The 26,823-nt window shown below is 45.6% G+C and overlaps 1 protein-coding gene across 1 annotated transcript; it reads right to left on the minus strand.

Moving 5' to 3' along the window:
* Positions 1-478: 478 nt before the first annotated feature.
* BRIZ2 (zinc finger (C3HC4-type RING finger) family protein) lies at positions 479-25,835 on the minus strand. Its single transcript, XM_086814560.1, has 12 exons — positions 25,498-25,835; positions 3,587-3,702; positions 3,381-3,489; positions 3,175-3,289; positions 2,801-2,898; positions 2,568-2,674; positions 2,237-2,486; positions 2,005-2,058; positions 1,772-1,915; positions 1,444-1,508; positions 1,289-1,343; positions 479-856 (listed from the first exon to the last, which is right to left on the minus strand). The coding sequence occupies exons 1-12, from the start codon at positions 25,759-25,761 to the stop codon at positions 701-703; spliced, it is 1,533 nt and encodes a 510-aa protein (XP_086670686.1). The 5' UTR covers positions 25,762-25,835; the 3' UTR covers positions 479-700.
* Positions 25,836-26,823: the final 988 nt, after the last annotated feature.

A 26,823-nucleotide genomic window follows, 5' to 3' on the forward strand; every position in this document is an offset into this window, starting at 1 on the left:
AATTCTCCATGTACTAAATCAAAAATTATAGAATGCCCACCTCCATATGCTAAGTCAAAAATTGGCAAATTACTTAGAATTTTCAGACAAGCTACATGAACAAAGACATAATGGACGCTTAGAAATCTCTAGTTCACACAGCTTAATAGATGACCTTTAACCTTCAGCCCTTGTCGCACTTGATGAACAACACTTCAGTAACAAGTTAACTTTCGTAGACGTGTTGTTACTGCCCTTGGTGAGTCATCATTCAGAAACTCAAACACTTTGACTGATAAACGGTGTAACACACATAGTTCATGCACCTTGCACATAGATAGATGTCTCTATAAGAGGTGTGCAATGGTATCCCACATCGGGGCATTAAACAGCTTCCCAGTCCATGTTTTCTTCTTATATTGTATGGTTGCTTCTCTTTAGCCTGAGCATGGGGTGGGGAATTTGTTTCCATACGATGGCATCTATTCAGAGTGGACAGTGTGAATAATATAATTATTTAAAATGATCAGATAAAGATGAGTTTGAGTTCATGATTTTGTGTGGTCCTGATATGCACTTGATTACAAAAAGCACAAAGATTGGCATCAGACGTCACTACATACAGAAGCGTTGGCCTTATCCCCGGACTCTTTGGGCACAATGGCATGTGTGAGGGGAAAAAGAGCATAAGATAATACAGTATGTACTTAAGGCTGTTGATTTATCTTTTCTTCCTACCCGTGGCCTTTGAAGAGCGACTGGTTTGTTTTGGAGTGGAAGTTGCAGGCAACCTCAAAACAGTTCCATCACGTATGTCGGAGGAGCCACTAGCTTCCAATGTTTTTTGAGCTTCAATGTAAACCATGAAATCCCTAACCTGTTCATCAACAAAAAGTAGATAAAATGATTGGGGCCAGCACTAGTAATACCGTCTCAACCACATCAGCCCAAAATTTGTAATCAGACTTGTTGCTTGTTGCTTGTTGCTTCTATATACCCAGTTCATATAGAGCACATAAAGGGCTTCTTCCTTCAATTCGCCTCCCAGCCTTGACTTGATCTCTCATGTGTGTATTCTCCTTGGGCCTCTAATGCCAGACCAGATCCCCCTTCTTAGAGCTTGCCACGTGACCAGTTTCCTCCTAGGCTAAAACCCCCTTTGGGCCTTTCACCTTAATGCACATGGTATCCCCTAGCCCTTCCTTCCTCACAATGGTCAGCTCAAGCACTCACCTAGCCCTTCTGATTCCTTAATTACACAACTTGCAATAAGTGGGAAGAAAAATCAAGGCAGGTCAAAAGTAACAACCTGCTCCTCTAGATCTGTAATTCGATCATCACGCTCCTTAATAGCAGCTTTCTCTCTGCAAAAGACATATTTTAGAGGGATTGCTTCCGCAAACATTACTTCAAACATATAGGAGTGCCTTTGATACTGCTTGCTGATCAACATTAGAAATAAACCTTGCTTCAGCTTCTTTTATTGCCGATCTCCAAGAATCCTGGTTTGCCTTCATGGACTCATTCACCTGTTTGCCCCAAAAAAAAGGCCCTTACAATCATAACACCTAGCAGCTAACCCTTATCCTTTCTTTTGTTTTTTTTGGGTGGGCTATATATTATCTAGCTATGTGCGTCCGGAGGAACCCCAGATCCTTGCTGTGGGAACCAAAACCATTCACCACCAGGCTACACACCCATGGGTGGAAACCTTCGCATTCGTGATGTAGAGTTCATCCCACCCCTTTCAAGCAATCAAAAACACACAAGGATGAATGAAAGAGATCCTCACTTGTTCAAGAAACCTCTTTTCTTTCTCGACTTTCTCCAGCTTAGCTTGCAGTTTCTGTAACTTAAGGCTCACTGCCTTTTCCACAGCTTGCGCAATAGCCACGTCTTTCTCTTGTTTTGCCTCCACGAGGAGACCTTCATAGTACTAAAATTAACCAAGATTAGCTTGCATCATCAAAAAGAAATCACATAGCATCTTATAAGAGAACAGATTATAAGGTTTACATAACCAACCTGTCTTTGCTTATCCAACTGACTAGTGAGGAGTTGATTGTATTCAGCTGTTATCTGCCAGCAAGATGCAGAAAACATTGTCTTATTGCCTGAATTATCTGTTGACAATTTTACCTCATAGATTAAAGGATTAGTTTGGAATTGATTAACTCTTAGGAAATGATGCAGAGATCATTATTTGCACGGGCTGCAGAGCAGGGGCTGCTGTGGAGGGGAAGGGGGATCTACTTACTCCATCTATTTTACTGTTGATTAAAGCTTCAGCCATTCCAGAGCCATGGCTACACTCACAGCTCCCACACTCATCACTCCCTTCCCTGCAAGGTGCATTCAGCTCTACAAGCTTTCCATCAGTTTTAGACTGAATCAAGCGGTGCACGTATCCATCACCAACATAATCCCACACCCTTTGCGTTTCAACTTCAAGAGAGTAGCAATGCTGACTCTCTCTCCAGTGCCTGATTGCATGCCCTTGCTGATACCTGGAAAGCAAAACTGGACTATCATATGTATACGGCAAGAAGACTCAACAGGGCAAGTCCATGTGCATATCTCAACTTTACCTTCCACATCCTACAAAGCCACAGATCACACAGATCCACAAATTCTCGGATGTGGAGCAGACTGTACATGTGGACTTCCCCGACTGCTCCTGGCAATACCGACACACCTGAAGAAAAAAACAAAAAATATTCCATGAATATATGTCATAGTGACTTCAAAAGCTGTGATTTATGGATCTAAACTAGAGTAAAGGCTTAGTACAACAAATGTAGGATCCCAAACAAAAACTTACAGGACATGATGAATCTGTCCACTTTGAGATACACGAACTATGAAATGAATGGTTGCATACTGTCGTCAAGATCCCACTTATATGTTGATCCAGCCTTTCTGCATCACAAGAACAAAACTTGTGAATACATTGCTACTAAAGCTCATGCGTACAAATTTACAAATAGCGCGCGCGTGCGCGTGCATGTCTATAATATTTTTTTATAAATTCTCTTACCCAGACAGACTGGACATGCTTATTATTATGATATCAGGATATGAAATTTCAACAGGATTATGTTATATAATATTAGTTTTATATTAAACAGTACACTATGTAATATTATTACAATAATCTTTTATACTTTATTATGTATATACTATAAAATTTCTTACCCAAACAGACTGGACATGTAGGGAGCTCAGTCAAGCCAATGGGAGGACTGGAAGCTTCTTCTACTGTGTTGGTGTACTGCACTTCTGCAGTGAAAAGAACATGGCAAACTTCCTCCTGCAATCAAAGAGGAAGGCATTCAGTTAGATGGAAGTGTCCCCTATGGAAAACCTGAGCGAGAATAATGTATTTTGAAGATTAAGCAAACCTCAAAGGAGGAGAATGGCTTCCCATTATAGTGTTTGAAGAAATCATCAGCAGAGCTCTGACTGTCAAACTTCATGAGAGCACTATATCTGTCACTCGATCCATCATTTCTACAGCATAAAGATTATCCCACATTACAAAAGTATAAAATTAGCACATGCCAAATATTCCTTCTACAGTCACGACTCACAAAGATGCAAGCCTCACCTCACAAATCGCATTTCTTTTACGTTTTGAAGAAATGAACCTGTAAACTGGCAAAACTCAGCACCAGTCATATGACTTGGAATTGCAAGTATGCATAAGTGTTCGCTGCGGCTGGCCTGTGTCACATCAAAAGCAGATGCTGTCAGCTTTGTTAATGTCATAAGCAAGTAAATGATCAAAATTACCCCAAAAGCAAGTCAGCCATGAAAGTTAAGCTTGTACAAGATTAGACCTGACCAGACCAAGTTCAAAAAGCAAAGTAACAAGAGGTGATCTTCATAATGAGAAGAGGAGGAGGAGAAAGAAATGACAACAGAGGATTCAATTATTTCAACATAATCTAATGTACATTGTGAAGCTTACAAAACTACAAAGAATCCTTCCGGATCTGCTACTAAGCTTAAAAAGCATAGCTGCCACCTTTGATTTCATTGTGAAGACAAATCACCGGAGTTTGAGGTATTTTCTTACCCAAACTAAGTTGTCAGGGAAGCATATGAGAATGGCCAATTTCCTCTCTATGTTTCATTTTCAAATCTTGCACACCCCAAGAAAGAAGAATGTAGTGGCAGATGCATTGTCATGAAAGCCGTATGTAGTAGCTATCTCGGTTGCCTCTCATGGGCACTTGTCTGCCATGCGTGATTTGATCATACGGATGCTGATTTTGCCACTATTTGGACTGATTTGATGGCTGGTCATGCACATGCCTCATATGTGATCAAAGAGGGTTATCTCATGAAAGATAATTGCCTATGTGTGGTGTTTGACATGAGGCAAAAGGTTTTGGACGAGTGCCATGCTGCTCCATATGCTGGTCATAGAGGCATAATGCCTACTACCCACATGATTGAGCGGTATTTCTTTTGGCCAGGTATGCGGAAGGACATAGAGGCACATGTACGTACATGTATCAAAAGGTGAAATTTGATAGGCAAAAAACACCAAGTTTGCTTCAGCCATTGCCTATTCCCATGCAGCTATGGGAAAGTATTACAATGGATTTCATTATGGACTTGCCACGGACCCAACGGGGTAACGATGCAATTTGGACAATTGTGGACAGGTTTAGCAAGCAAGCTCACTTCTTGCCGGTCAAAAAGACCATCAAAGCTGAGCATATGGTTAAAATATATCTTGCACAAGTGTTCAAGCATCATGGAATGCCGAAGTCCATTGTGGGGGATAGAGATCCCAAGACTACAAGTCTCTTTTGGCGGGCCTTATTTGATAATATGGACACCAAATTGGACTTCTCATCAGCTTATCACCCTCAAACGGATGGACAAAGTGAGGCTGCAAATTCAGCCGTGTTGGATCTCTTGAAATGTTATGTGGCAGATCAGAAGTCTTCTTGGGAGAAGTACTTACCGCTTGTGGAATTTGCATACAACAACATGGTGCATGCATCTACGAGAAAGGCCTCGTTTGAGATTGTTTATGGTAAGGTGGTTTTGCTACCCATCCTTCGCACAAAGGATGAGATATTTGCAGCTGATGAGTATGTGAGAGACTTGGATATTGCTTTTACTCAGGTGCGGATAGCCATTGCACGGTCACAAGACAAGCATAAAAAGGCTGCCAACAAGCATAGAAGGCGATTGGATGTTAAAGAGAATGATTGGGTATTGCTGAAATTTGAGAAAGCAAGACTTGCAAAGAGGCCTCGCAAAGAGGGTGCATATCCTAATCTTGTAACCAGGTACTATGGGCCTTTTTGAGTGATCGAGAAGATCAATGAAGTGGCTTTCAGATTGGCATTACCTAGTCATTGGCACATACACAATGCTTTTCATGTGAGTCTCCTTCGCAAGTATGTAGAACCGGAGCCTAGTGAAACGGTCATTGAGGATCCACCAGAAGTGGATGAGCTTGAGGAGATCTTGTAGCCAGAGCAGATTGTGTATCATAAGAAACGTAAGCTTGCTGCAGGCAAAGTTGTCAAGCGTTACCTTGTGAAGTTTAAGAACTACCTTCCCATTGATGCTAAATGGGTAGATGATGAGTTCTTAAGAGATTTCCCGCATGTGCTTTAGACATATTTGGATGCTTTTCAGTTGCGGACAACTATTTAGAAGCCGGGGGGGATGTCAACATTTGGCCACCCAATTGGTCCACCCGTGCTTTCTCATGATGTATGTACATTGGACTGGTGTCCATGGCAGTTGTATATGCCAGGGATTGATGCCACTCATGTGATACTGTGGACTTGGCTTTCCGTTGGGACTTATGCCTGTGTGTACATGCCCAGAAATGCTTGGTGGATTGGTGTTCCATTGGGTCTGGTACTTCGTATACTTGCCTGGAGCACGTCTATTTTGGTATAGTCTCCTGAACGGGGATTGTCCATACCAACGCTGCATTGCATAGCATCTTTATGTGCTTGCTTGCAATTGAAATTGCATGCTGTTTTCATGCTTGCTTGACCAATGTGTAGTTCTGGGTAAAGAGACGCCCGTCCGCAAACCATGCGTGTGAAACTGTCTGCTGACATGGTTATGTGGCATATGACAGGTGGTATGTATTGGTCATAAACCCAACCTTAGGAGTTAGCACTAATTTATAAGTGTGTGTGTATACACTTCATTAAGTTTTGGGCGACCAAAACTCACTTATAAATTATGACCAACCTGATGTTCACACACACTGACGTCCCAAGGTGGACATAACCCAATGTCCACTGCCCAAACCTTATCCCCTTTGTACAAAGGGAGTAACCAGCCATGTGTCCACTCTAGCTTGCTCCACAAAGCACCTGCCTGCCACCTACACTGGACAACTCACCACCTCACTCCTCCTCCTCTCTCTAGAGATTGGCGCCTCCTTCATGAGGGCTGTTGGGCTGCATTTTCTGCACTTTCTCCTTCCCAACTCCATTTCCAAGCTTGCTAAGGTGTTTCTAAAGCTTCCAAGAGTGTTTCCGGATGCTAATCACTCTCCTACACACTCCCAATGACTGAAATTCAGCAAAACAGCTCTCTTTATTGCTGTAATTTCTGATCTTTTTGCTGAAAACCCTAATTTCAGCCCTCCTTTCTCAAGTTGAACCATAGGAAAAGCTTTCCCAAGGTTCCCTTCATCCTCTTGAAGACTTTTGCCGCGAAGAAATGCGACAAATCGAAGATCTCATCACTCCAAGGACTTCCATCGCAAAGACTTCTATTGTCATTGACTCTACTTGCAATTGGTAAGCTTTTATGCTTAAATATGGAAGCAAGTAGCAAGAGGGAGGAACCGGATTACAAGATCACATACCCTGTGTAGTGTTCTATTATCCTACGTGCTCTCTTGTTGCAGATTGTTGCTACCATGTATTGGTGAAACAATAGAGAGCAGATGGCAGGGAACATGGGCACTTGAGAGGGTAGTGTGGATTGCAAGTCTACATCGACAACCACTTGTTTGCAATACTGTATTCATATGCATTGGCATGGAAATCTAGTCAGAAATGCCCATGACACTATGTACTTGATTCTCCCAAGATCAATATACTTTATTTGAGGGAGGGGTCGGCCGTTCCGGCTCATTGTGTGTCTCCTGTCAATTCAGCAAATTACTTCTTGTATTTGAGCAAGTGTCCATCAAATCTTAGTGTATTTACGTGTATTGATTAGCATTGTGTTCAACCAAGTTACAGGCTCTCACATGGGGGGGGAGGGGGGGGGGGGGGGTCAAATACGATAGCTCCATCCTCGCCTCGCAAGCAGCGAATACCATCTCTCTACCTGTGAGAGCCTGCAATCTCAAGGAAATCCCCAATGACTCTATCTCTAGCCTAGGTCCAGAAGGAAGCTCTAGCATGGTATCTGTACTCCACCCTCCTCTCCTCTATGAATTTGACCCGTACGGGTGACAACAAGCTAACTCTCAATCCACAGGCTATCGGGGCATGCACACCCATCAAGTGTACAAGTGGCATGGCATCATCAAGCATTAATCAGGATATTTATTCAGGCATATATCAGTATGAGCATCATATGGGGGTGTTTCATCACCAACATCAGCACTTTAGTCATCATGAGCATTGTAAGGCATTTAGCTACATCAGCCGACAGCATATTTGCACCAGCCAACAGCCTTTATGACCAGCCGACCAGCATTTATGGCATTTATGTGCAGTCGTGAGCATTCAGGAGCTGGCCGACTGCAGTAAGGCTGGGCGACCAACATCAGTTCCCACATATAAATAGAAGCGCATCCTCCATTCAGTCCATCATCGCTTCTCAGATCAACGCATATCTCATCCAGTATCTCATCCAGCTCAGTCCATCAGATTCAGCAAACGCATCCATCTCCTCAGTGTTTCCTTCCCAGGCAACAAGGAGAGCATTTGCGTTTCATCATCAGCTCAGCATCACATCAGTCCCAAGCCATCCCTTCAACATTTCCTTCCCATGAGACAAGGGAAAGTCAGTGGGACAGCAATTCATCCAGCATATCAACATATCCAGCATATAGGCAGCATATTCAGCATATAAGTCATCATTCCTATCACCTACATAGAGGGAAGCCGGCTCGAAGGGTGGACCTCAGCATTGGAGCAAGGAACAGTCCTCAGCATCAACATTCAGCCTATTCCTCTCATCCCAAGAAGGATATTCATCTAGGACAGCATCATAGATCTAATTAGATCTCATTGTAACCCATTCATCTAATATAGCTGCATTGCATTGCATTGACACTGTCTTTCTTTTCTCAAGCATCATTAAGTGCAGTTTAGTTAGCCTAAGGTTGTGTTTACGATGGTCAAATCCCTCACGTGTCACATTGGTATCAGAGCGTTACAGGGTAACCAGCCTTAGATCATTTTCATTCCATCAGTCATTTTTGTCAGATAGCATGTTAATCGCTTCCGCACAGATAAACCCAATTCTCAAAATCTTGCAGGCCACCCTTAGGGATTTTCCCTTACGTATGCATTAGTAACCCATCCATCTGCATTCTTGCACAACATCTAGGGTTGCACATGGCTTTCATCTTAGCAGTCAGTCTTGCATCTGCAAGGCATACATGTTTGCCCATGAATTCTCTGGGGAAGAATGACATCCATCATCAAAGGAGTACATAAGTTTTGGGCTTCAACTGGCAGCAACAGGGGGTTCTCTTCCACAGAAGAAGACGGAAGTTGGCTCCAACATCGCCTCAGGAGGTTCAGAGCTTCAGGAACGACGGAGATGGTAGGTGAAAAGTTTCCACAGATAGGTCAAGGGTGACTGAAGTATTTCCAAACAGTTTTAGCAGCATTTGCAATTCAGTTCCAGCAGAAGATAAGTCTTTGGCTCAAAGGATTCCCCTCCTACAGACGATGTCACGTGCATCCCGCACTTGGATGCCACGTAGACATTCTGTACAGAAGGTGCAGGACCTGGGATGGTGAACTGGTCCCATGTGAGCCCAGTCCGGGACGAGTCAGCCAGGGATCCATCTCAGTCGTCCGAGGTCATGTGTGCATTGTCCTGCACATGAGTCCAAGGTCAGGTGTGCATTGTCCTGCACATGGAGCAGTGCCAGTCCGCGCTGTGAGTCTCCCTCTGGAATGATGTCAGATGATCTGTGTATCTGGTTTGCAACTGGATGCCAGGCCTCTGTAGGCATGTAGGTTTGCATGTAGAGATAGGGGCCAGCCCATAGGGCTACCCCAGGATAGAAGAGCTTGCATTTGCACTCTTAGTGTGGGCATGGGGGAGGTATAGAACCACCCCCAAGGGGCCAGGAGGGCCCACATTGTGCCCACCAGCCATGGCTTGGGCTGGAGGGGCTGTCAGCCAGCCCTAGGGCTGCTGGACAGGCAGCCGACAGGGCTAGAAGCCCTACCCAGCCAGTCGGCCAGGTGTGGGGGGCAGTCCCACACCTCTACGCAAGGTGCCCAGCAGTCAGATAGCTGTCCAGAAGGTATGCGCAGGCTGGACAGTAGTAAAATAGGTGTGAAAGCATTTATTTAATCAGACTCAGTCGTGGGACTTCATAAAGACAGCCGACTGGATGCAGTGAAGGGTATAAAAGCCCAGCCCATAATTCATTGATTCCATCTCACAATTCACCAAGAGCCTCAAGCATTCAAGGGCCAGGACAGCCAAGGGTTTGCTAAAGCTAAGGGGTGAAGGACTGAAGGTCAAGGGCAGGTTTTCCAGCCAAGAAAAGGTCAAGTACTTTGTATTTTGTTTCAGATTTACATCATTCTAATAAAGCAAATACACCATCCGTGGTGGGGGCCCTACAGAGGGTAATTGGGACCCAATACTGTGTCCTCTCCATCTCCCCCTTCTCTCTTTTTTTCTGCACATTGTCTTACAGTTTGTGCGTTAATTCCGTCGCGAAAAGAGTGCTGTTTTCTGAGTTTTGAAGTACCGATCCTTCTCCGAAGCTTCCGCATATTACAGTGGTATCAGAGCCTACTTCAAGGACGAAGATTCAGCATAGAAAACCAGAAAATTTTTTCGCTCGTGTGGTTGGTTTTTAGACGCCGGTGGACTACCCTTTTCGGAGTGACTCCTGTCCCTCGAAGGACGGTTGGTTTTTAGCCTCCGGAAGCCTCCGGAAGTCTCCCACACAGATAGTGGATGGTCAGATTGCGTTCCGGAAAGGAACTGCATATTCCCGCTATGGCGAGCTTTGGCGACGAGAGAGAACCAGAACCATGGGACCAGAGTGCACCAGGCAGCCCAGCTAGGGCACCCGGCTTGAGTGTACAAGACATGTTCCAGCAGATGATGCGAGCAATCGCAGACCAGACAACCAAGTTGGACGAGCAGAAGGCGCGGATTTTGGCTCTGGAGGAGCGTTCTCGCTCTCCAGCGTCGCGTTTTCCATCTCCTCCTCCCTCTCCTTCCGTACCTCAGATACCAGATCCTCGTCACAGGGACCCTCTCGAGGGGTCACAGCCGCAGTCAAGCTCCTTGCTTGAGATGCAGATACGGGCATTGGAGATTCGACAACGAGAAGACGAAGCCATGCGACGAGTGGAACACGAGCGTTACCTCCGAGCTTTGGACGCCAGATTGACACCGGCGGCGCCCTCGAATCATTTTCCCGAGAAAATGAACTTCAGTAAGTATAATGGTAAACTCGATCCCACTACTCTGTATTCATGGTTACATCAATTTGAAGCTTACTTTGCCGCAGTTAGGAAATCAGATATTGACAAAGTGATCTTAGCCAGTTGGTATTTGGAAGGTGAGGCCATTCCTTGGTGGACTCAGTGGGCTCACGCCCACACCAGATCAGGTATGGCAGCTTATGGGTGGGACGAGTTCGTCCGTGACCTTAAGCAGCGGTTTTTACCGCCCCACTACCTTGAGCGACTCGAAGACGAGTTCAGGGGTGCGCGTCAGAATGCGCAACCAGTCCTTCAGTTTGCCAATAGAATTTCGACCTTGTGTCTACAATTAGGCTTATCTGATGCGGACAAGAAAGGGCAGTTTTTGTATGGCCTGGACACGCACATCCAATGGGAGGTGCGTATGTTTAGACCAGCCACCTTTGAGGACGCACTCTCGCTTGCGCAGAGTGCAGAAATGAAACACAATGGTGGCAAGCCCAAGACTTCCCAGCCGGCTTCTCCCAAGGCTAACACCTCGGGGGGCAAAAGCCAGAACCAGACGGGGTCTTCCCCAGGACAAAGCCCGGGAGCCTCTGGCTCCAAGAACTCGAACAATGCGTCTAAGCTTACTCCAGACCAGAAAGCGGAGGCAGGCAAGACAGGTGGCAAGTTGAGTGCTGAGGAGCTTGCTCAGTACAGGAAGGAGGGTAGATGTTACTTTTGTCACACAAAAGGACATACTTCTCGGGATTGTCCGAAGAAGCCTCCAAAGCCCGCCGCCGCCTCCACAGCTTCAGTGGTGAGCACAGCTCCCACACAGACCCCAGCGGCTACCCCTAGTTCTTCAACCCCCGGTGCTTCAGTTGGAGCAATTATTAGCCGGGAGCTCGAAGATAAGCAGAAGGGCGCCCATGACCAGGAGTATGAGCGCAACGAATTGCTCAAGTCCTTTGGCTACATAGGTGGCCAGAGAGTCGTTGTCTTGTTTGACAGCGGCAGTACGGAGGATGTGATCACGGAAGAGGCCGCTAGGCGTGCCCGTTTCGAGCTGACTCCGGTGGACAAACAAGTTGAGGGATTTAGCACAGGTATGACAACGAGCGTCAAGTATGAAGCTCTAGGTGCTAAGTTAGTCATTCAGGGCATAGAGTTTGTGCGTGACTTTATGGTTGCCCCTCTAGTAGGAGCAGACATAATTTTGGGTATCCAGTGGTTTCACAAGTTCCTTCCTGATGTCAAGTGGGACAAGCACACGTTCCAGATTGATCGGAATGTGTCAAACACCCCTGTGACCATTAAGTGTGAGCCAGGTATTCCAAACTTTCCGCTCATAAGCCACTTGCAGGCTAAGAGAGCAGTCCGGAAAGGCGCACAGTGTGCGATGATTTACATCCAGACAGCCCAGACGGTGGCCAGTGCTTCCGAGAAGTACTCGGTTCTCCATGAAAAGTTCCAGAAGATTTTTCTTCGGGACAGTCTCCCTCCCCAGCTTCCCCCGTCCAGACCGGAGGATCACAAGATTGACCTCCTCCCAGGCTCGGAACCCCCGAGCAAGTTTCCGTATCGCCTTTCTAAGGCAATGGAATCGGAGTTGGACCGCCAACTCCAAGAATTGTTGCAAGCTGGCTTCATCCGCCCCAGCGTGTCGCCGTTTGCAGCACCGATCTTATTTGTCAAGAAGAAAGATGGGTCTTCTCGGTTGTGTGTCGATTACCGTGCACTCAACAAGCTGACTATCAAAAGCAGATTCCCGATGCCTCGAATTGACTATATTCTCGAGAGGCTGAATGGAGCTAAGGTGTTCTCTAAATTGGATTTAAAGAGTGGGTACCACCAGGTTCGGATTGTTGAGGGGGACATCCCCAAGATAGCTTTCCGTACAGAACGGGCCCACTATGAATTTGTGGTCATGCCATTTGGTTTGACGAACGCCCCAGCTACATTTAACCGCATGATGATGCGTATTTTCCGGGAGTTGATTGGAGTGTGTGTGTTCATATTTTTGGACGACATACTCATATTTTCAGCTACAGTTGAGCAGCATGACATTGATGTGGAGAAAGTCCTTAGGTTGCTGGAAAGCAACGAGCTCTATGTCAATGAAAAGAAGTCAGAATTTTATCTGTTCCAGGTGCATTACTTGGGATATATAATCAGTGCCGAAGGCATTCGACTTGATCCGGCTAAAGTGGCCGAGATTGTGAACTGGGAAGTACCTCAGACTGCTTATGACATTAGATCATTTGTGGGTATATGCCAGGCATACTCCACCCACATTGACAGGTTTTCTGATCTCTCGGCAGACCTCACCGATCTGCTAAAGGGAGTGAAAACAAGGAGGCAAAAGATTCGAATGACTCCACGAGCGTTGGAGGCATTCCAGAACCTCAAGGTGGCTTTGTCAGAAGCGCCTTGTTTAGCCCTTGCCTCGTGGGACGAACCATTTCAGGTGATCACCGATGCGAGTAACATCGCAATTGGAGGTGTATTGCAACAGAATGGTCATCCAGTAGCTTACATGTCTCGTAAGTTACTGCCCGCCGAAAAGAATTACTCAGTCTACGATCGTGAACTCCTAGCAGTCATTCAGGCCTTGAAACATTGGAAACATTTCTTGTATGGCCGTGACTTCGAGGTTCGCACTGACCATCAGGCATTACGCTGGATTCAGACGATGCCCAGTGCACAGTGGAGTGATCGACAGCACCGCTGGAGTCAGATATTCCAGCAGTTTGGTGGCATGATTGAGTACCTTCCAGGAAAGGCCAATCCAGTGGCCGATGCTTTGAGCAGGAAGGGACAAGTATCCGCGATTCAGACCACTCGACTAGACCTTGTTGGTACAGGACTAGAAGACATGAAGCACACGTACGCGGATTCCGAGGAATTCGGTACACAGTGGGAACAGGCATTGGATGCCACAGGACCATGCCATTTTCTGATACGCGATGGTTGGCTTTACTACAAAGGCCGACTGTGTGTCATGAAATCATTCCGGGCAGCTCTTCTCCATGATGCCCATGACGCCATTACAGGTGGTCATAGGGGCATGAATTCGACTCTGGAGAAATTAGAACGGCAATACTATTGGCCAAAGATGAGGCGTGATGTGTTTACCTATGTACAACGCTGTGACATTTGTCAAAAGGTGAAAGCTCCTCGTGGAAAGAAGATAGGGTTGTTACAGCCTTTGCCAATTCCTGAGGGTCCTTTCCTAGACATTTCGATGGACTTTGTCACAAATCTGCCTCCCAGTCCGAGTAAGCGTAATACACAGTGTTTGACTATTGTTGACAGGTTCAGCAAATTTGTGATGCTTATTCCTTGCAGGGCCAATGTGACCGCCGAGGATGTTGCCCAGCTATTCATTCGGCATTGGTACCCGATTGGTGGGATTCCTAGGACCATAGTGTCAGACCGAGATGCCAAGTTTACCAGCCATTTTTGGAGGGCATTGTTTGATAATTTTGGTACTAAGTTGAATTTTTCCAGTGCATTCCACCCACAGACAGATGGCCAGACAGAGATATACAACCAGTTGGCCTTTGATGTGCTGAAGTGTTATGTCCACGATCAGCAAGGTAAGTGGGAATCGTTTTTGCCTTTAGTTCAAGCTGTTCTGAATGACTCTTTTTCTTCAGCTATTGGCAGGACTCCATATGAGGCAGCGTTTGGAAGGCCTTTCCAATCGTTGTTAACCAGGACGTCATCTTCAGTACCGGAGGCGAACAGAGTGACGGAGTCTTACCAGGAGATCCTAGAGTCCGTTAAAGACAGATTGGCTAAAGCGCAAGAGGCCTACACTCGACAGGCCAATAAAGACCGAAGGGACATGAAGTTTTCGGAAGGAGATTGGGTATATCTTCGGATTATGAAGCAAAGATTAAAGCAGGTGGGCAAGCGATGCCCAAAGTTGTCTTTCAGGAGCTTCGGACCATTCCCCATCCGGAAAAAGATTAATGAGGTGTCTATGCAGTTAAAGCTACCTCCGAGTTGGACTATGCACGATGTATTTCATGTCAGTTGGTTAAAGCCATATGCAGGTCCACCCCCTTCAGAGGTCAAAGACGAAGCGGAACCAGACATCATTGATGAAGCCGAAGTAATGGTTCCAGAACAGATCCTTCTGCACCGTTTCAAGCATGGCTCAGGCCGAAGACTACGACAGTTCCTCACGAAGTTTCAGGACCGAGGAACTCATGAAGCGGTATGGCTCGACAAAGAATTTTTCGAAGACTATCCGGCTTTATTGACGGATTATTTGGAGGCTATGCAGCTTCCGTCAAGTTAAGCAGAAGGGGATGTCACGTGCATCCCGCACTTGGATGCCACGTAGACATTCTGTACAGAAGGTGCAGGACCTGGGATGGTGAACTGGTCCCATGTGAGCCCAGTCCGGGACGAGTCAGCCAGGGATCCATCTCAGTCGTCCGAGGTCATGTGTGCATTGTCCTGCACATGAGTCCAAGGTCAGGTGTGCATTGTCCTGCACATGGAGCAGTGCCAGTCCGCGCTGTGAGTCTCCCTCTGGAATGATGTCAGATGATCTGTGTATCTGGTTTGCAACTGGATGCCAGGCCTCTGTAGGCATGTAGGTTTGCATGTAGAGATAGGGGCCAGCCCATAGGGCTACCCCAGGATAGAAGAGCTTGCATTTGCACTCTTAGTGTGGGCATGGGGGAGGTATAGAACCACCCCCAAGGGGCCAGGAGGGCCCACATTGTGCCCACCAGCCATGGCTTGGGCTGGAGGGGCTGTCAGCCAGCCCTAGGGCTGCTGGACAGGCAGCCGACAGGGCTAGAAGCCCTACCCAGCCAGTCGGCCAGGTGTGGGGGGCAGTCCCACACCTCTACGCAAGGTGCCCAGCAGTCAGATAGCTGTCCAGAAGGTATGCGCAGGCTGGACAGTAGTAAAATAGGTGTGAAAGCATTTATTTAATCAGACTCAGTCGTGGGACTTCATAAAGACAGCCGACTGGATGCAGTGAAGGGTATAAAAGCCCAGCCCATAATTCATTGATTCCATCTCACAATTCACCAAGAGCCTCAAGCATTCAAGGGCCAGGACAGCCAAGGGTTTGCTAAAGCTAAGGGGTGAAGGACTGAAGGTCAAGGGCAGGTTTTCCAGCCAAGAAAAGGTCAAGTACTTTGTATTTTGTTTCAGATTTACATCATTCTAATAAAGCAAATACACCATCCGTGGTGGGGGCCCTACAGAGGGTAATTGGGACCCAATACTGTGTCCTCTCCATCTCCCCCTTCTCTCTTTTTTTCTGCACATTGTCTTACAGTTTGTGCGTTAATTCCGTCGCGAAAAGAGTGCTGTTTTCTGAGTTTTGAAGTACCGATCCTTCTCCGAAGCTTCCGCATATTACAGACGACCTCAGTCTCGACAGAAGAAGTCAGAAGGGGGCAGTGGTTCGGTGGAGAAGGATCACCAGAGGAGTCGAAAGGTTGCCAGGTATACCACCCAGCAACAGTTTAGCAGAGGGGAATGTCACGTGCACACCCATCAGGTGTACAAGTGGCATGGCATCATCAAGGATTAATCAGGATATTTATTCAGGCATATATCAGTATGAGCATCATATGGGGGTGTTTCATCACCAACATCAGCACTTTAGTCATCATGAGCATTGTAAGGCATTTAGCTACATAAGCCAACAGCATATTTGCACCAGCCGACAGCCTTTATGACCAGCCGACCAACATTTATGGTATTTATGTGCAGTCGTGAGCATTCAGGAGTTGGCCGACTCCAGTAAGGCTGGCCAACCAGCATCAGTTCCCACATATAAATAGAAGCGCATCCTCCATTCAGTCCATCATCGGATCTCAGATCAGCGCATATCTCATCCAATATCTCATCCAGTTCAGTCCATCAGATTCAGCAAACGCATCCATCTCCTCAGTGTTTCCTTCCCAAGCAACAAGGAGAGCATCTGCGTTTCATCATCAGTTCAGTATCACATCAGTCCCAAGTCATCCCTTCAGCGTTTCCTTCCCAGGAGACAAGGGAAAGTCAATGGGACAGCAATTCATCCAACATATCAGCATATCCAGCATATAGGCAGCATATTCAGCATATAAGTCATCATTCCTATCTCCTACATAGAGGGAAGCCGGCATCGAAGGGTGGACCTCAGCATTGGAGCAAGGAACAGTCCTCAGCATCAGCATTCAGCCTATTCCTCTCATCCCGAGAAGGATATTCATCTAGGACAGCATCATAGATCTATTTAGATCTCATGTAAGCCATTCATTTAATATAGCTGCATTGCATTGCATTGACACTATGTCTTTTCTCAAGCATCATTAAGTGCAGTTTAGTTAGCCTAAGGTTGTGTTTACGACAGTCAAATCCCTCACATGTCACACAGCCTGAGGAAGGGACTGACGGACTGTACTCTAAAAGGTGGCTCTACCTGCTACAGTGTTCGGGGCATAGACATTGAGGAAACCCACACAGTCCTCTCCAATTCTAATGGTAACCCACTGAGCTCGCCCAAGGACTATCAACCACTCCCGGCAAGAGCTGCTCACTGATAGAAATACAAACCCCCCTATGTCTTGGAGGGGCCAATCGAGGGAGACCAAAAAGTGTGACTCCTACATGGTAAAATCTTCCCGTAGTGGATACGCCCGTCGGAAAGATGGTGCTCCTGAAGGAAAAGAATGTGGACGGGTCCCCCGAATGCTGCTCTATGGAGCTCTCCTCTAAGGACGCCTCACCTCTGAAAGCACTTAGGCCCCCCCAAGCCCTGAATGTTCCATGAGGCAATTCGCATATCGATCTCTATGGGAGGCGGAACTATCGGAACTACCCTCCACTCAAAGAGTCTTGGGCATGAGTTTTGACACGGAGTAATCAATCAGTCATGGGACGAAGGCGTGCCAGGTGGGTGCGGATCCTATCCTCCATGTGTCGCCACTATGTCCCAGCTTGAGAGTAAGCATACTATGAACTCCATCGGTCACAATGAAGGTATCTATTCGTTGTGTTGTTGCATTGGCTGCCGATCATGGATGTAAAGTGCATCAATTGGACATTAAAACATCTTTTCTCGATGGGGATTTGCACGAAGAAGTTTATGTAAATCAGCCCATTAGTTTTGTCGTACATGGTCAAGAAGGCAACGTATGGAAGCTCTGCAAAACTCTTTATGGTCTCAAACAAGCTCCCAGAGCTTGGTTTGAGAAGATAAACTCTTACTTGACCAACCAGGGTTTCAAGAACAATCCAACTAAGAGCACCCTCTATGTAAAAGAAGATCATGGGATTTTGTTGGTGCTCATACTTTATGTGGATGATATGCTGTTATCTAGGAACAATGAAGCTGAAAATCCAGTATTCAAGGCTGATTTGCAAGCTTCTTTTGAAATGTCAAACCTTGGTCTCCTACACTATTACTTTGGGATACAATTTGTACAGACAGATGAGGGCATTATCATGCTTCAATCCAAGTACATACAGAAGCTCCAGCATAAGTTTGGCTTTCAAGATTGTAAGCCTATTTCTACCCCAGTAGGACCAAGGCTTAAATTGAGCATGTATGATGCAATAGAGCCTTATGACATGAGTGTGTACATCCAAGCAATTAGCTATCTCACATATTTGTGCAACACGAGGCCAGATATTCAATTTGGTGTTTCCCAAGCCAACAAGTTTATGCACAATCCAAGAACGAAGCATTGGCAGGCTGTAAAATGTATATTTCGCTATCTTAGAGCACCAGTCTACTGGTCAGCCAATAGATGTTGCTGGCCAGTAGCTCTTGGACAAAAATTAGCATTAAATGCTAATAAAAATGCTGCGCTTGGCAAAAATTGTAATAATTAATGCTGCCTAATTGGAACTTCCCGCCTGCAGGCTGAGCAACATCTTATGCTGGCCGACTGAGCACATAGACTACAGCTGCTGGGAATCATTTGGTGCTCTCGGCTGAGTCTCAATGCTGGCCAGCAGTTTGCTACTACTGTCGGCTGGCTCATAGAGCTGTAAACAACCATATACAGGCTGTCGCCTAAAGCCTGGACCCACGGGTTGGCCTTTGGCTGGCCCAAAGGCATGCTTTATCATGCACTTTGTTTCTAAATGCTTATTGATGCATACCCAATCCTAAGGTTGACACTATATGCACTATCTGATAAATTCTCCAAGTGGGTTAAGAGGATTGACACTGTAACTCGCGGCGGGTGCCCGGGGGACTAGGGCCTTTGACACACCTGTTGATACCATCAATGCATATTAAAACATTTAAACATATCCATCATCACTTTGTATAAAACATAAAAGTTGGACATAACATCCACAAATGCTGAAAATGGAGCTTGCACATGTGACACCACATAGAGGCCGGAATGGGCCAACCCCCCCCCCCCCCCCCCCCCCCCCCCCCCTTGGAGTAATTTATTACCCAAGGAGAATAATATCATGTACAAGCTTTGAGGGCCTTACTCTCCCCACAGGAGATGCCGGATTATCCCTATACAAATGCCGTAACACAGCCCAACACGAGGCAACCAAGCCGGAACATAGGCTGTAGAAATGCCGAGCCAACAATATAATCCATATACCTCCGTGTGGGTACTGATTCTTCCCCGAAAACCACGGGTCTTCATGCAATAGAGCTAGTACAGCAAGTACAACTCTCCATTCAGCCGGTACAAGTACAATGGCTAGTACAACTAGTACAATGGCTGGTACAACCGGTACGGTGGCTTCAGTATTTCTTTGCAATGGAAGCCTCCAAAACAGTCCCCAACACTCGGTATTCTTCATGGGCAGCCTTCAAGAGAGAGAGAAAGAGAGTAGCCATCATTAGGGCAGCCTTCAACGGTGGTAGAGGCTAGTGTGCAACAAGAGAGCCTCTATTAATGAAGAGAGAGGGCTCCAATTTATAGATTTGGGCCTCCCATGAGCTAAAATGGCAAAAGAAGGCTACAATGACAAGTGGAGAGCCACACAATAGCTGAAGTGACAAGTGTGAGGCCACTTGTCTCATTTTGATCCACTTTCTAACAAGTGTCAGGCCACTTGTCTCAATCTAAGAGATGGGTCCTTCCATAAACTTTATCTCTAAAAATATCCCAACTGGTAGACATTCTGTCATAAGCACTTTGCCAACTCTTGGTATCTGCTCAATTCCAGATGTAATGACGCGAACAGAATTTCCATCGGAGTCGGGCCAAAAATAGCAACTCTCCTAAATTTTAGAAGTGTGGTCCTTTGTATTCTAGGATAGTCCCCCATTCCCAAAGCTTGTACTTTCCAAATATTCAGACATCTTGGAATCCACCAGACCCCTTTCATACTGAGAAATGTCCAGGCTGGTGACAGACACTTGACTAGCCTCTAAGGCTCAGAGACTGACCTACGTAGCTCGTGCCAAGGGCTCACAATGGGGCCACAGCATGCGACAAAATATTCCTACAAAAGGTAATTCGTACTAATGAATGGTGTACTGATGTAGAGCCAGTGTGTTACATAGCACTCTAGTGCAGGGTGCATGTGACAACTGCCCACAAATATGCACTTAGTAGCTTTGCCATCAAGCTTATCTCACAATTGCTAAGGTACATGTACATAAGCAATACATCCGAAAACTTTTAAGTGATCGACTTTAGGTTTCCTCAAATGCCAGGCCTCATATGGCGTAATGGTTTTCAATGCTTTGGTAGGGAATCTATTCAACACATGTATTGATTGCCTCTATCCAAAATTTTTGAGGCAACCATCATTTCTCTCAACAACACCATTTCGTTGAGGAGAGTATGGCATCGTGCATTGATGCCTTATGCCCTTTCTGCCATAAAAGCTTTGAAAGCAATGGACATGTATTCCCCCCCTCGATATGTAGGGAGGATCTACACTTTGCAACCTGTTTGATTTTCAGCCCGTGCCACATAATGCTGAAAACATGCAAATACATCAGATTTTGTCCTCACAGGGATACACCCAAGCAAATCTAGAGTAGTCATCGATAAACGTTACAAATTATACATGCTTTCCAATAGATGGCATCCGCATAGAACCACACACATTACTGTGCACAAGCTGTAATTTCCACACAGCCCTTATTGATCCATCTTTTGGAAATGCATTTCTGTGCATTTTACCCAATATGCACCCTTCACATACATGCTTTGGTGGCAACTCTACACAAGACATGTCCTGCACCATTCGATGCCTTTGCAATAGCATCAAACTATCATATTTCACATGCCCAAACCTAACATGCCACAATTTTGCCTCTTGCATGGCAAGTGTTAAGAGTGGTAACCACATGAGCATGATGCTCTCCTGTCAAACCTATCAAGATGGTATAACCCACGCTATAGTGTGCCAGATGTGACTAATGCATAGCCACTCTCACCGTCTCTGACTATGCACCTGTCGTCCTCAAAGTTCATTGCATGTCCTCTCTTAGCAAAAGAGGAGACTAACATTAAACTCTTCTTAATCCCAAGCACATACAGTACATCTGGAAGACATAAGTCTAAACCATTTGCTATTGTGAGGATCATCTCACCAATTTCCTTGACAAGATAAGAAGAATTGTTTGCACATGTTATCGTTTTGCCCTAAGGGGCAACCATAAGCTTCTTAAACAAATTCGTTTGAGAGGTTGTGTTTAGAAGCAGCACTGTCAAAGTACCATGTGTCAAGCCTTTCATTGACATTGAGAGACATATGCTCTAATCATGCATCGTAGCTGCGAGTAAGAAAAGTCCACTTATCCTCCACAAGATTTACTGACACATCATCTTTCAATGCAAGTGATGAAGAAGAATCTACAACCATGCTACTTTCCTTTTTCTTCTCCTTTGTAAGCCACTTGCACTCATTTACACCTGCCTGGCTTTCCGAAAGGTCCCCGTGGAAAGAACATCCTCATCTACTAGAGGTTCTTTATCCCGAATACGATGAGACATCAGAGCAGAAGTGACCTATTCAGTTTCCTCGGACTTACAAACACAAGAACTACCAACATTAGTACTAGAGAGTTCCTGCCAACTGCTGCCATCTACTGGCAAGCTATCCACCATCTGGTCCCGGAAAGCCTGCACCTGCAGCGTATCCACACTTAAGTGGCCATTACCAAACTGCCACTCATCACAAACCTGAGGACCTGGGAGAGAGAGTGCTGAAAGCTTGTAAACTCCATTCTCCACTCCGCCTTCCCAAACCACCTGGCCTGTTGCTTTGTCCCGGAGAGCAACAAAGTGCTCATCAAACTCCACCCGTACACCAGTCTTGCAAACCTGATGCACTGACAACAGATGAAAACCAAGTAAAGGAACATACAACACCTGGGAGGAATGCTTCCCCCCTCTGCCATTGGGAACTATCTCCATCTTGCCCTCACTGTGAATTGGGATAGTGGATGTATCCCCAGTAAGAATGTGACCAGAACACCTGCAGAGATCCTGTAAACCGGAACGGCCAATCTCCTCCTTGCCTGAAGAAAAACATCGGTGTCCACCACCTCCAGGTGCACAAAAGCCAAAGTCTTCATGATTGCTGCTGAGGAATCTTCACCCTTCTCGGTCTTCCGCTTGGGACACTGCCTCCAATAGTGGCCTTTCTCGCCACAATCATTACAGGTCCTCTCTGCCTTTAGTTTCTCGCGGTCAGTAAAACGGACTTCTTCTCAGAAGACTTCTCCGACGAAGCCTTCCTTTGCCCGTGTTACGACCTTTCGACCGTTGGCCAGTTAAGGCCTCCGAACCTCCACCTTGAGGAGGGTTCGTGAATCGTTCCTCCTCGTCCAGGACCATGGGCACAAGCTCCTCCCACGTGATGGTGCTGAGCCTGCCACTGGTAATCAAAGACGAGTAAAATGCTGAGTACAAAGAGGGCAAATGTGACAGCAACGTTATGGCCATGTCCTCTGATGATATCTCCTTCCCAGCTTGAAGAACTTCTTGCTGAAGAGCCTGCAGCTTGTTAATATGCTCCCGCATCGTCGACGACTTTGCAGGGCTCATAACCCGCATCCGTACTTCCAAGGAAATCCTCTTCATGGGCGATACCCTGTTGTAAAGAGAGGCCAAATGCTGCCATATACCTCTGGCCAGCGTCATATGCTTTACATGATTGATTACCTGCGGTGTGCAGTTGAGAAAGATAAACGAACGGACCCTGGCGTTGACACGATCCCACATCTGCGTCTAAGCCTCCCGGTCCTTTCGGATCGACGGTAACTCCCCTTCCTCTACTTCCAGCCGTGGAATACCAACAACGACGAAATCAGCGAGGTCGTAAGACTACAGAACAGATTCCATCATGACCTTCCATATGCCGTAGTTGCTCCCGTCCAACTGACGGTCCACCGGGAACGTGGGGAGTGTCGGGATCTTCACATGCCTCTCGGCCATCTCAAACAGATCTGCCATTGCGGGGATGTACGCTGAAAAGAGTGGGTGGGTGGGAACAAAGAAGAACTAACACCTGCAAGTGGCTGTCTAGCAAATCAGCCCACCGTCCTCTTGCTTCTCCTCTTCCCGAACAGTCCCGTACACAGTCCACCAATTAGCCACACAACAGTCCCCCTCTTGCTCACACAAATCCCAAGAACTATCTAGAGCCTAGGCTCTGATACCATGTCAGAATACGCAGCGGAGATGATGACCAGATCTGGGAACACACGAGCAAAACGCCGTGCAGAAAATCACAGCACAAGAGAGAGAGAGATAGAGGCGTGTAACTCTGCTCTATATACACAAGAAGATCCTGAGTATGATACAAAATGGAATGGGAGGCTGTGGGCCTATTTATATGGCCCCATATACCAGTCGGCCGGTGCTACAGACAGCCGACAAGTCCTGAATCTCCACGACCAGCATATGCAGCCAGTTGTGAGACAGCTGACTGGACATCCACGACCTGCAAACGGCAGTCGGCCAGCTCCAGAATGGGAACACACACATGCTGATGCACTCGGCCAACAACTGGATCCGCCTGCCAACTCAGGGCTGCCTCCCAAGCGACAGAAAAATGAAAAAAAAAATAGGGGAAAAATACGAAGAGTGGGAAAAAATGAGAAAACACCTCATAAGGGCGGGCACACCCACAACAAAGGCCCTGGTGTATAAAAATAGACAGGATAATAGTGTGTTGTCGTTTGCCTTGAGATGGTTTCAAGGAAACATTGTTTATGGCTCCCTTTATTGAGATGGATTTTATTATATTTTTTATTTTTTTGGCTCCCTTTATTGAGATGGATTTTATTATATTTTTTATTTTTTTGGCTCCCTTTATTGAGATGGATTTTATTATATTTTTATTTTTTTGGCTCCCTTTATTTGGGATGCATTGGACTTACGGAACTCATGGTTATGCCATGGATCAAGGATTTTTTTTCTATGGATTTCTATTGGCGGCCAAAATGCATGTAAACTATTGGTGGCCGAAATGCCTATAAACTATGTGTAGCAAAAATGCTTATGGAACACCAAGCTATCTATGCCTGCAAGTGATTGTTTTATCTTATTACTTGAGCAAGCATTGAAATCAGAGAAAGAGATTCTTCCCTTCGTAAATTTAGAAAGGAAATCTTCAACTGTGTAGCCATATTGGGAGCCAACAGACCTCCTCAAAAGTGTATCCCTTTTGCTAAATGCAAAAAAATTTGCCTTGAGTTGTGCAAAACTTTTGCCATGTCCTTGAGACGCATGTATTGAGCATCGATTCACTTCTCCCACGTGTCTCAGAGTAAACTTGCCACATCTTGGATCCTTAACAAATGGGATCCCCCATGCAAACTGGAATCCCCCATGTGAACCTGCAAGTATGGGTCTCTCAGCTCATATCCTCCTCATGTGGACAGAGGATGGTCCACTTAATGTAAAGCTTCTTTATAAATTGGTTGACAAGGTGGATGTCCGCAATATCATAAGCAATGATGGCTTGGGAGGTAGTTGCCTGTGTCACAACTCCCATGCATCATATAATATAGGCTAGTATTACTTATTTACTTCTTATATGTATTTAGCTACACACGCACACATTTGTATTTATAGTATATTCGTTTATTATATATACGGTTGTAAAAAAAAAATTTTAATGAGTGATTTCTTTTGTGTGCATGTGTGTAAACTAACTTCCTATAGCAATGTGCGAGTCTCGGGGGGGTTGAAGTCTGAAGAGCATCAGGGTGGCCATAGCGAAGGGTGGCACCTTTCTCCACGAGCCATGACACCACACCCCAAGTGATGAAGCTGGTACTGTCGTTTGGTGCCATACCTGCCCTACCACCTCTCTTGCATGAGGCAACCACCCATCCACTCACCAAGATCATGATGATCCCTCAGGACACATGAAAACAGTGATTTTGCACAGCCATAAGCAGTACTAAAACTCTATTAAGAATTGTGTTGTCATAAAACTCTATTAAGAACTGTGTTGTCATCCCCACACCTAACCAGTGGGCCTATTTGGCCTCAACGCCAGTTGTCCTAGCCACATCCGTGGTCAAAAAAAGCGGTACCTGATCATCAGGATGGCCAGCTACAGCTCACTAATAAATTATTATGTTGATGTTGCAAATTGTATCAATGTATGCATGCATACCACCAGGATTGAAACTTCTTCCAACCAAGATATATATGATGCACCCTCTGTCCTGGACCTATTGTGGTTTCCTTACAGGCATGTGTATGTAGGTGTGTGTATGAATGTGCATGTACAACTATATTAACATATTCATAAAATGGTGTATTACACAGGTGATTAAAACTTCCAGGAATTTTAATGGCCAAGATTTTAGCCGAACAAAAAAGGTTCAGGTAGAAAACCCTAAATGCAAAAAAGATAACCTAATAAAGTTCAAAACCTTTGGAGAAAGTTCAGAAAAATCAAAATTCCATACCGGGAGGGGCCCAACGGAGTGAGGGGATGCGGAGACGTTGCGGAAGAGGTGCATGATGCCGCGGGTGGTCTCCACGCGGGGGTTTCCCGATGAGAAGCTCACTGCCCTGGTGGCTGAGCTCCCATCTCCATCTCCAGGCTCTCCACCATCGCCAACGCTCGCTGAAGTGAGGCTCAACGGCTCTTTCATCTTCCCTCCTTCTTCTTCTTCGCGTGCAGAGTTCACCGTTGCGGGCTCTAGCTCCTGTACCTTCACGCTAAACATTCTGTATCCGAATCGTGGGACCTGTATGAACGTATGAAAGAAAACGTCGCATATGTGTTTGATTCAACACACACGCACATACGTTTATATATACATGTATGCGAATGCATACATGCGTACGTACGTACGTATTGTGTGTATGTACATGTGAGCGTACATACGTATGGTGTGTATGTATATTGATATTTTGTATGCATGTGTGTAGTTTTTTTTCAAGTGTTGCATCGCACTGGAGAGGGTACTCAAAGAAATGCCGAGGATACTCAAAGAAATGCCAAATGGGCTTTGCATCGTGCAAGTGTGGTAGACACGGATTGAACCTAGGACCTAGCGTTCTCCCTTACCACAACGCCCATGGGTGTATGAAAGTAAACTTGTGAATGCGTGTAGATATATACATGTACTTATATATGTAAAAATATGCATGCATATGTCACTATATACTTGTGTGTATATTCATCTACATGTGTGAATGTATATGTCTACGTGTATTTATGTTACGAGTGTGGAAACACACACACAAAGTGTATGTGTATACACCAGTGTATGCATATACAGTAAATAATTAGTGATTTTATGAGATAATAAGATAAATAAGATATTAGCAAGTGAAAGATGGGTTATATGTGTATGTGTGTGTATGCACGTGTGTGTGTCTATGGTCAGACCACTAGTCTTACTTTACACTACATGGTCAATTGTTAATTCATAGCTTGTAGTCGATGTTTATAATAGTATTCCATTGAGAAATTTTCCATCAAACTTTTTAGAGCCGTATATGCTTACGTTTTTTAAGTCTGAAGAAAGTTATTTTGAAAAGGCTTGTAAGAGGGTAGATCATAGAGTGGCGAGACAGTTGGGAGGGGATTATTTTGAGTAGGCTTGTAAGTACGTATGAGGAGAATGTGGGGGAAGAGGATGAACTCGAGCTCCTTGCAAGTAGACACACGGACACACATACACACACACACACACATAAGAGTAGACAAGGACACAAAAAGAGATGGATGGTTGAATTTCTTCTATTCTCTTCTCATCTCTACAACCATAACATAAAGATAA

Source organism: Cibotium barometz, chromosome 20 (genome assembly GCF_041138505.1).
Source record: "Cibotium barometz isolate CiBa-2024 chromosome 20, ASM4113850v1, whole genome shotgun sequence".
In the NCBI taxonomy this organism is placed as follows: domain Eukaryota; kingdom Viridiplantae; phylum Streptophyta; class Polypodiopsida; order Cyatheales; family Cibotiaceae; genus Cibotium; species Cibotium barometz.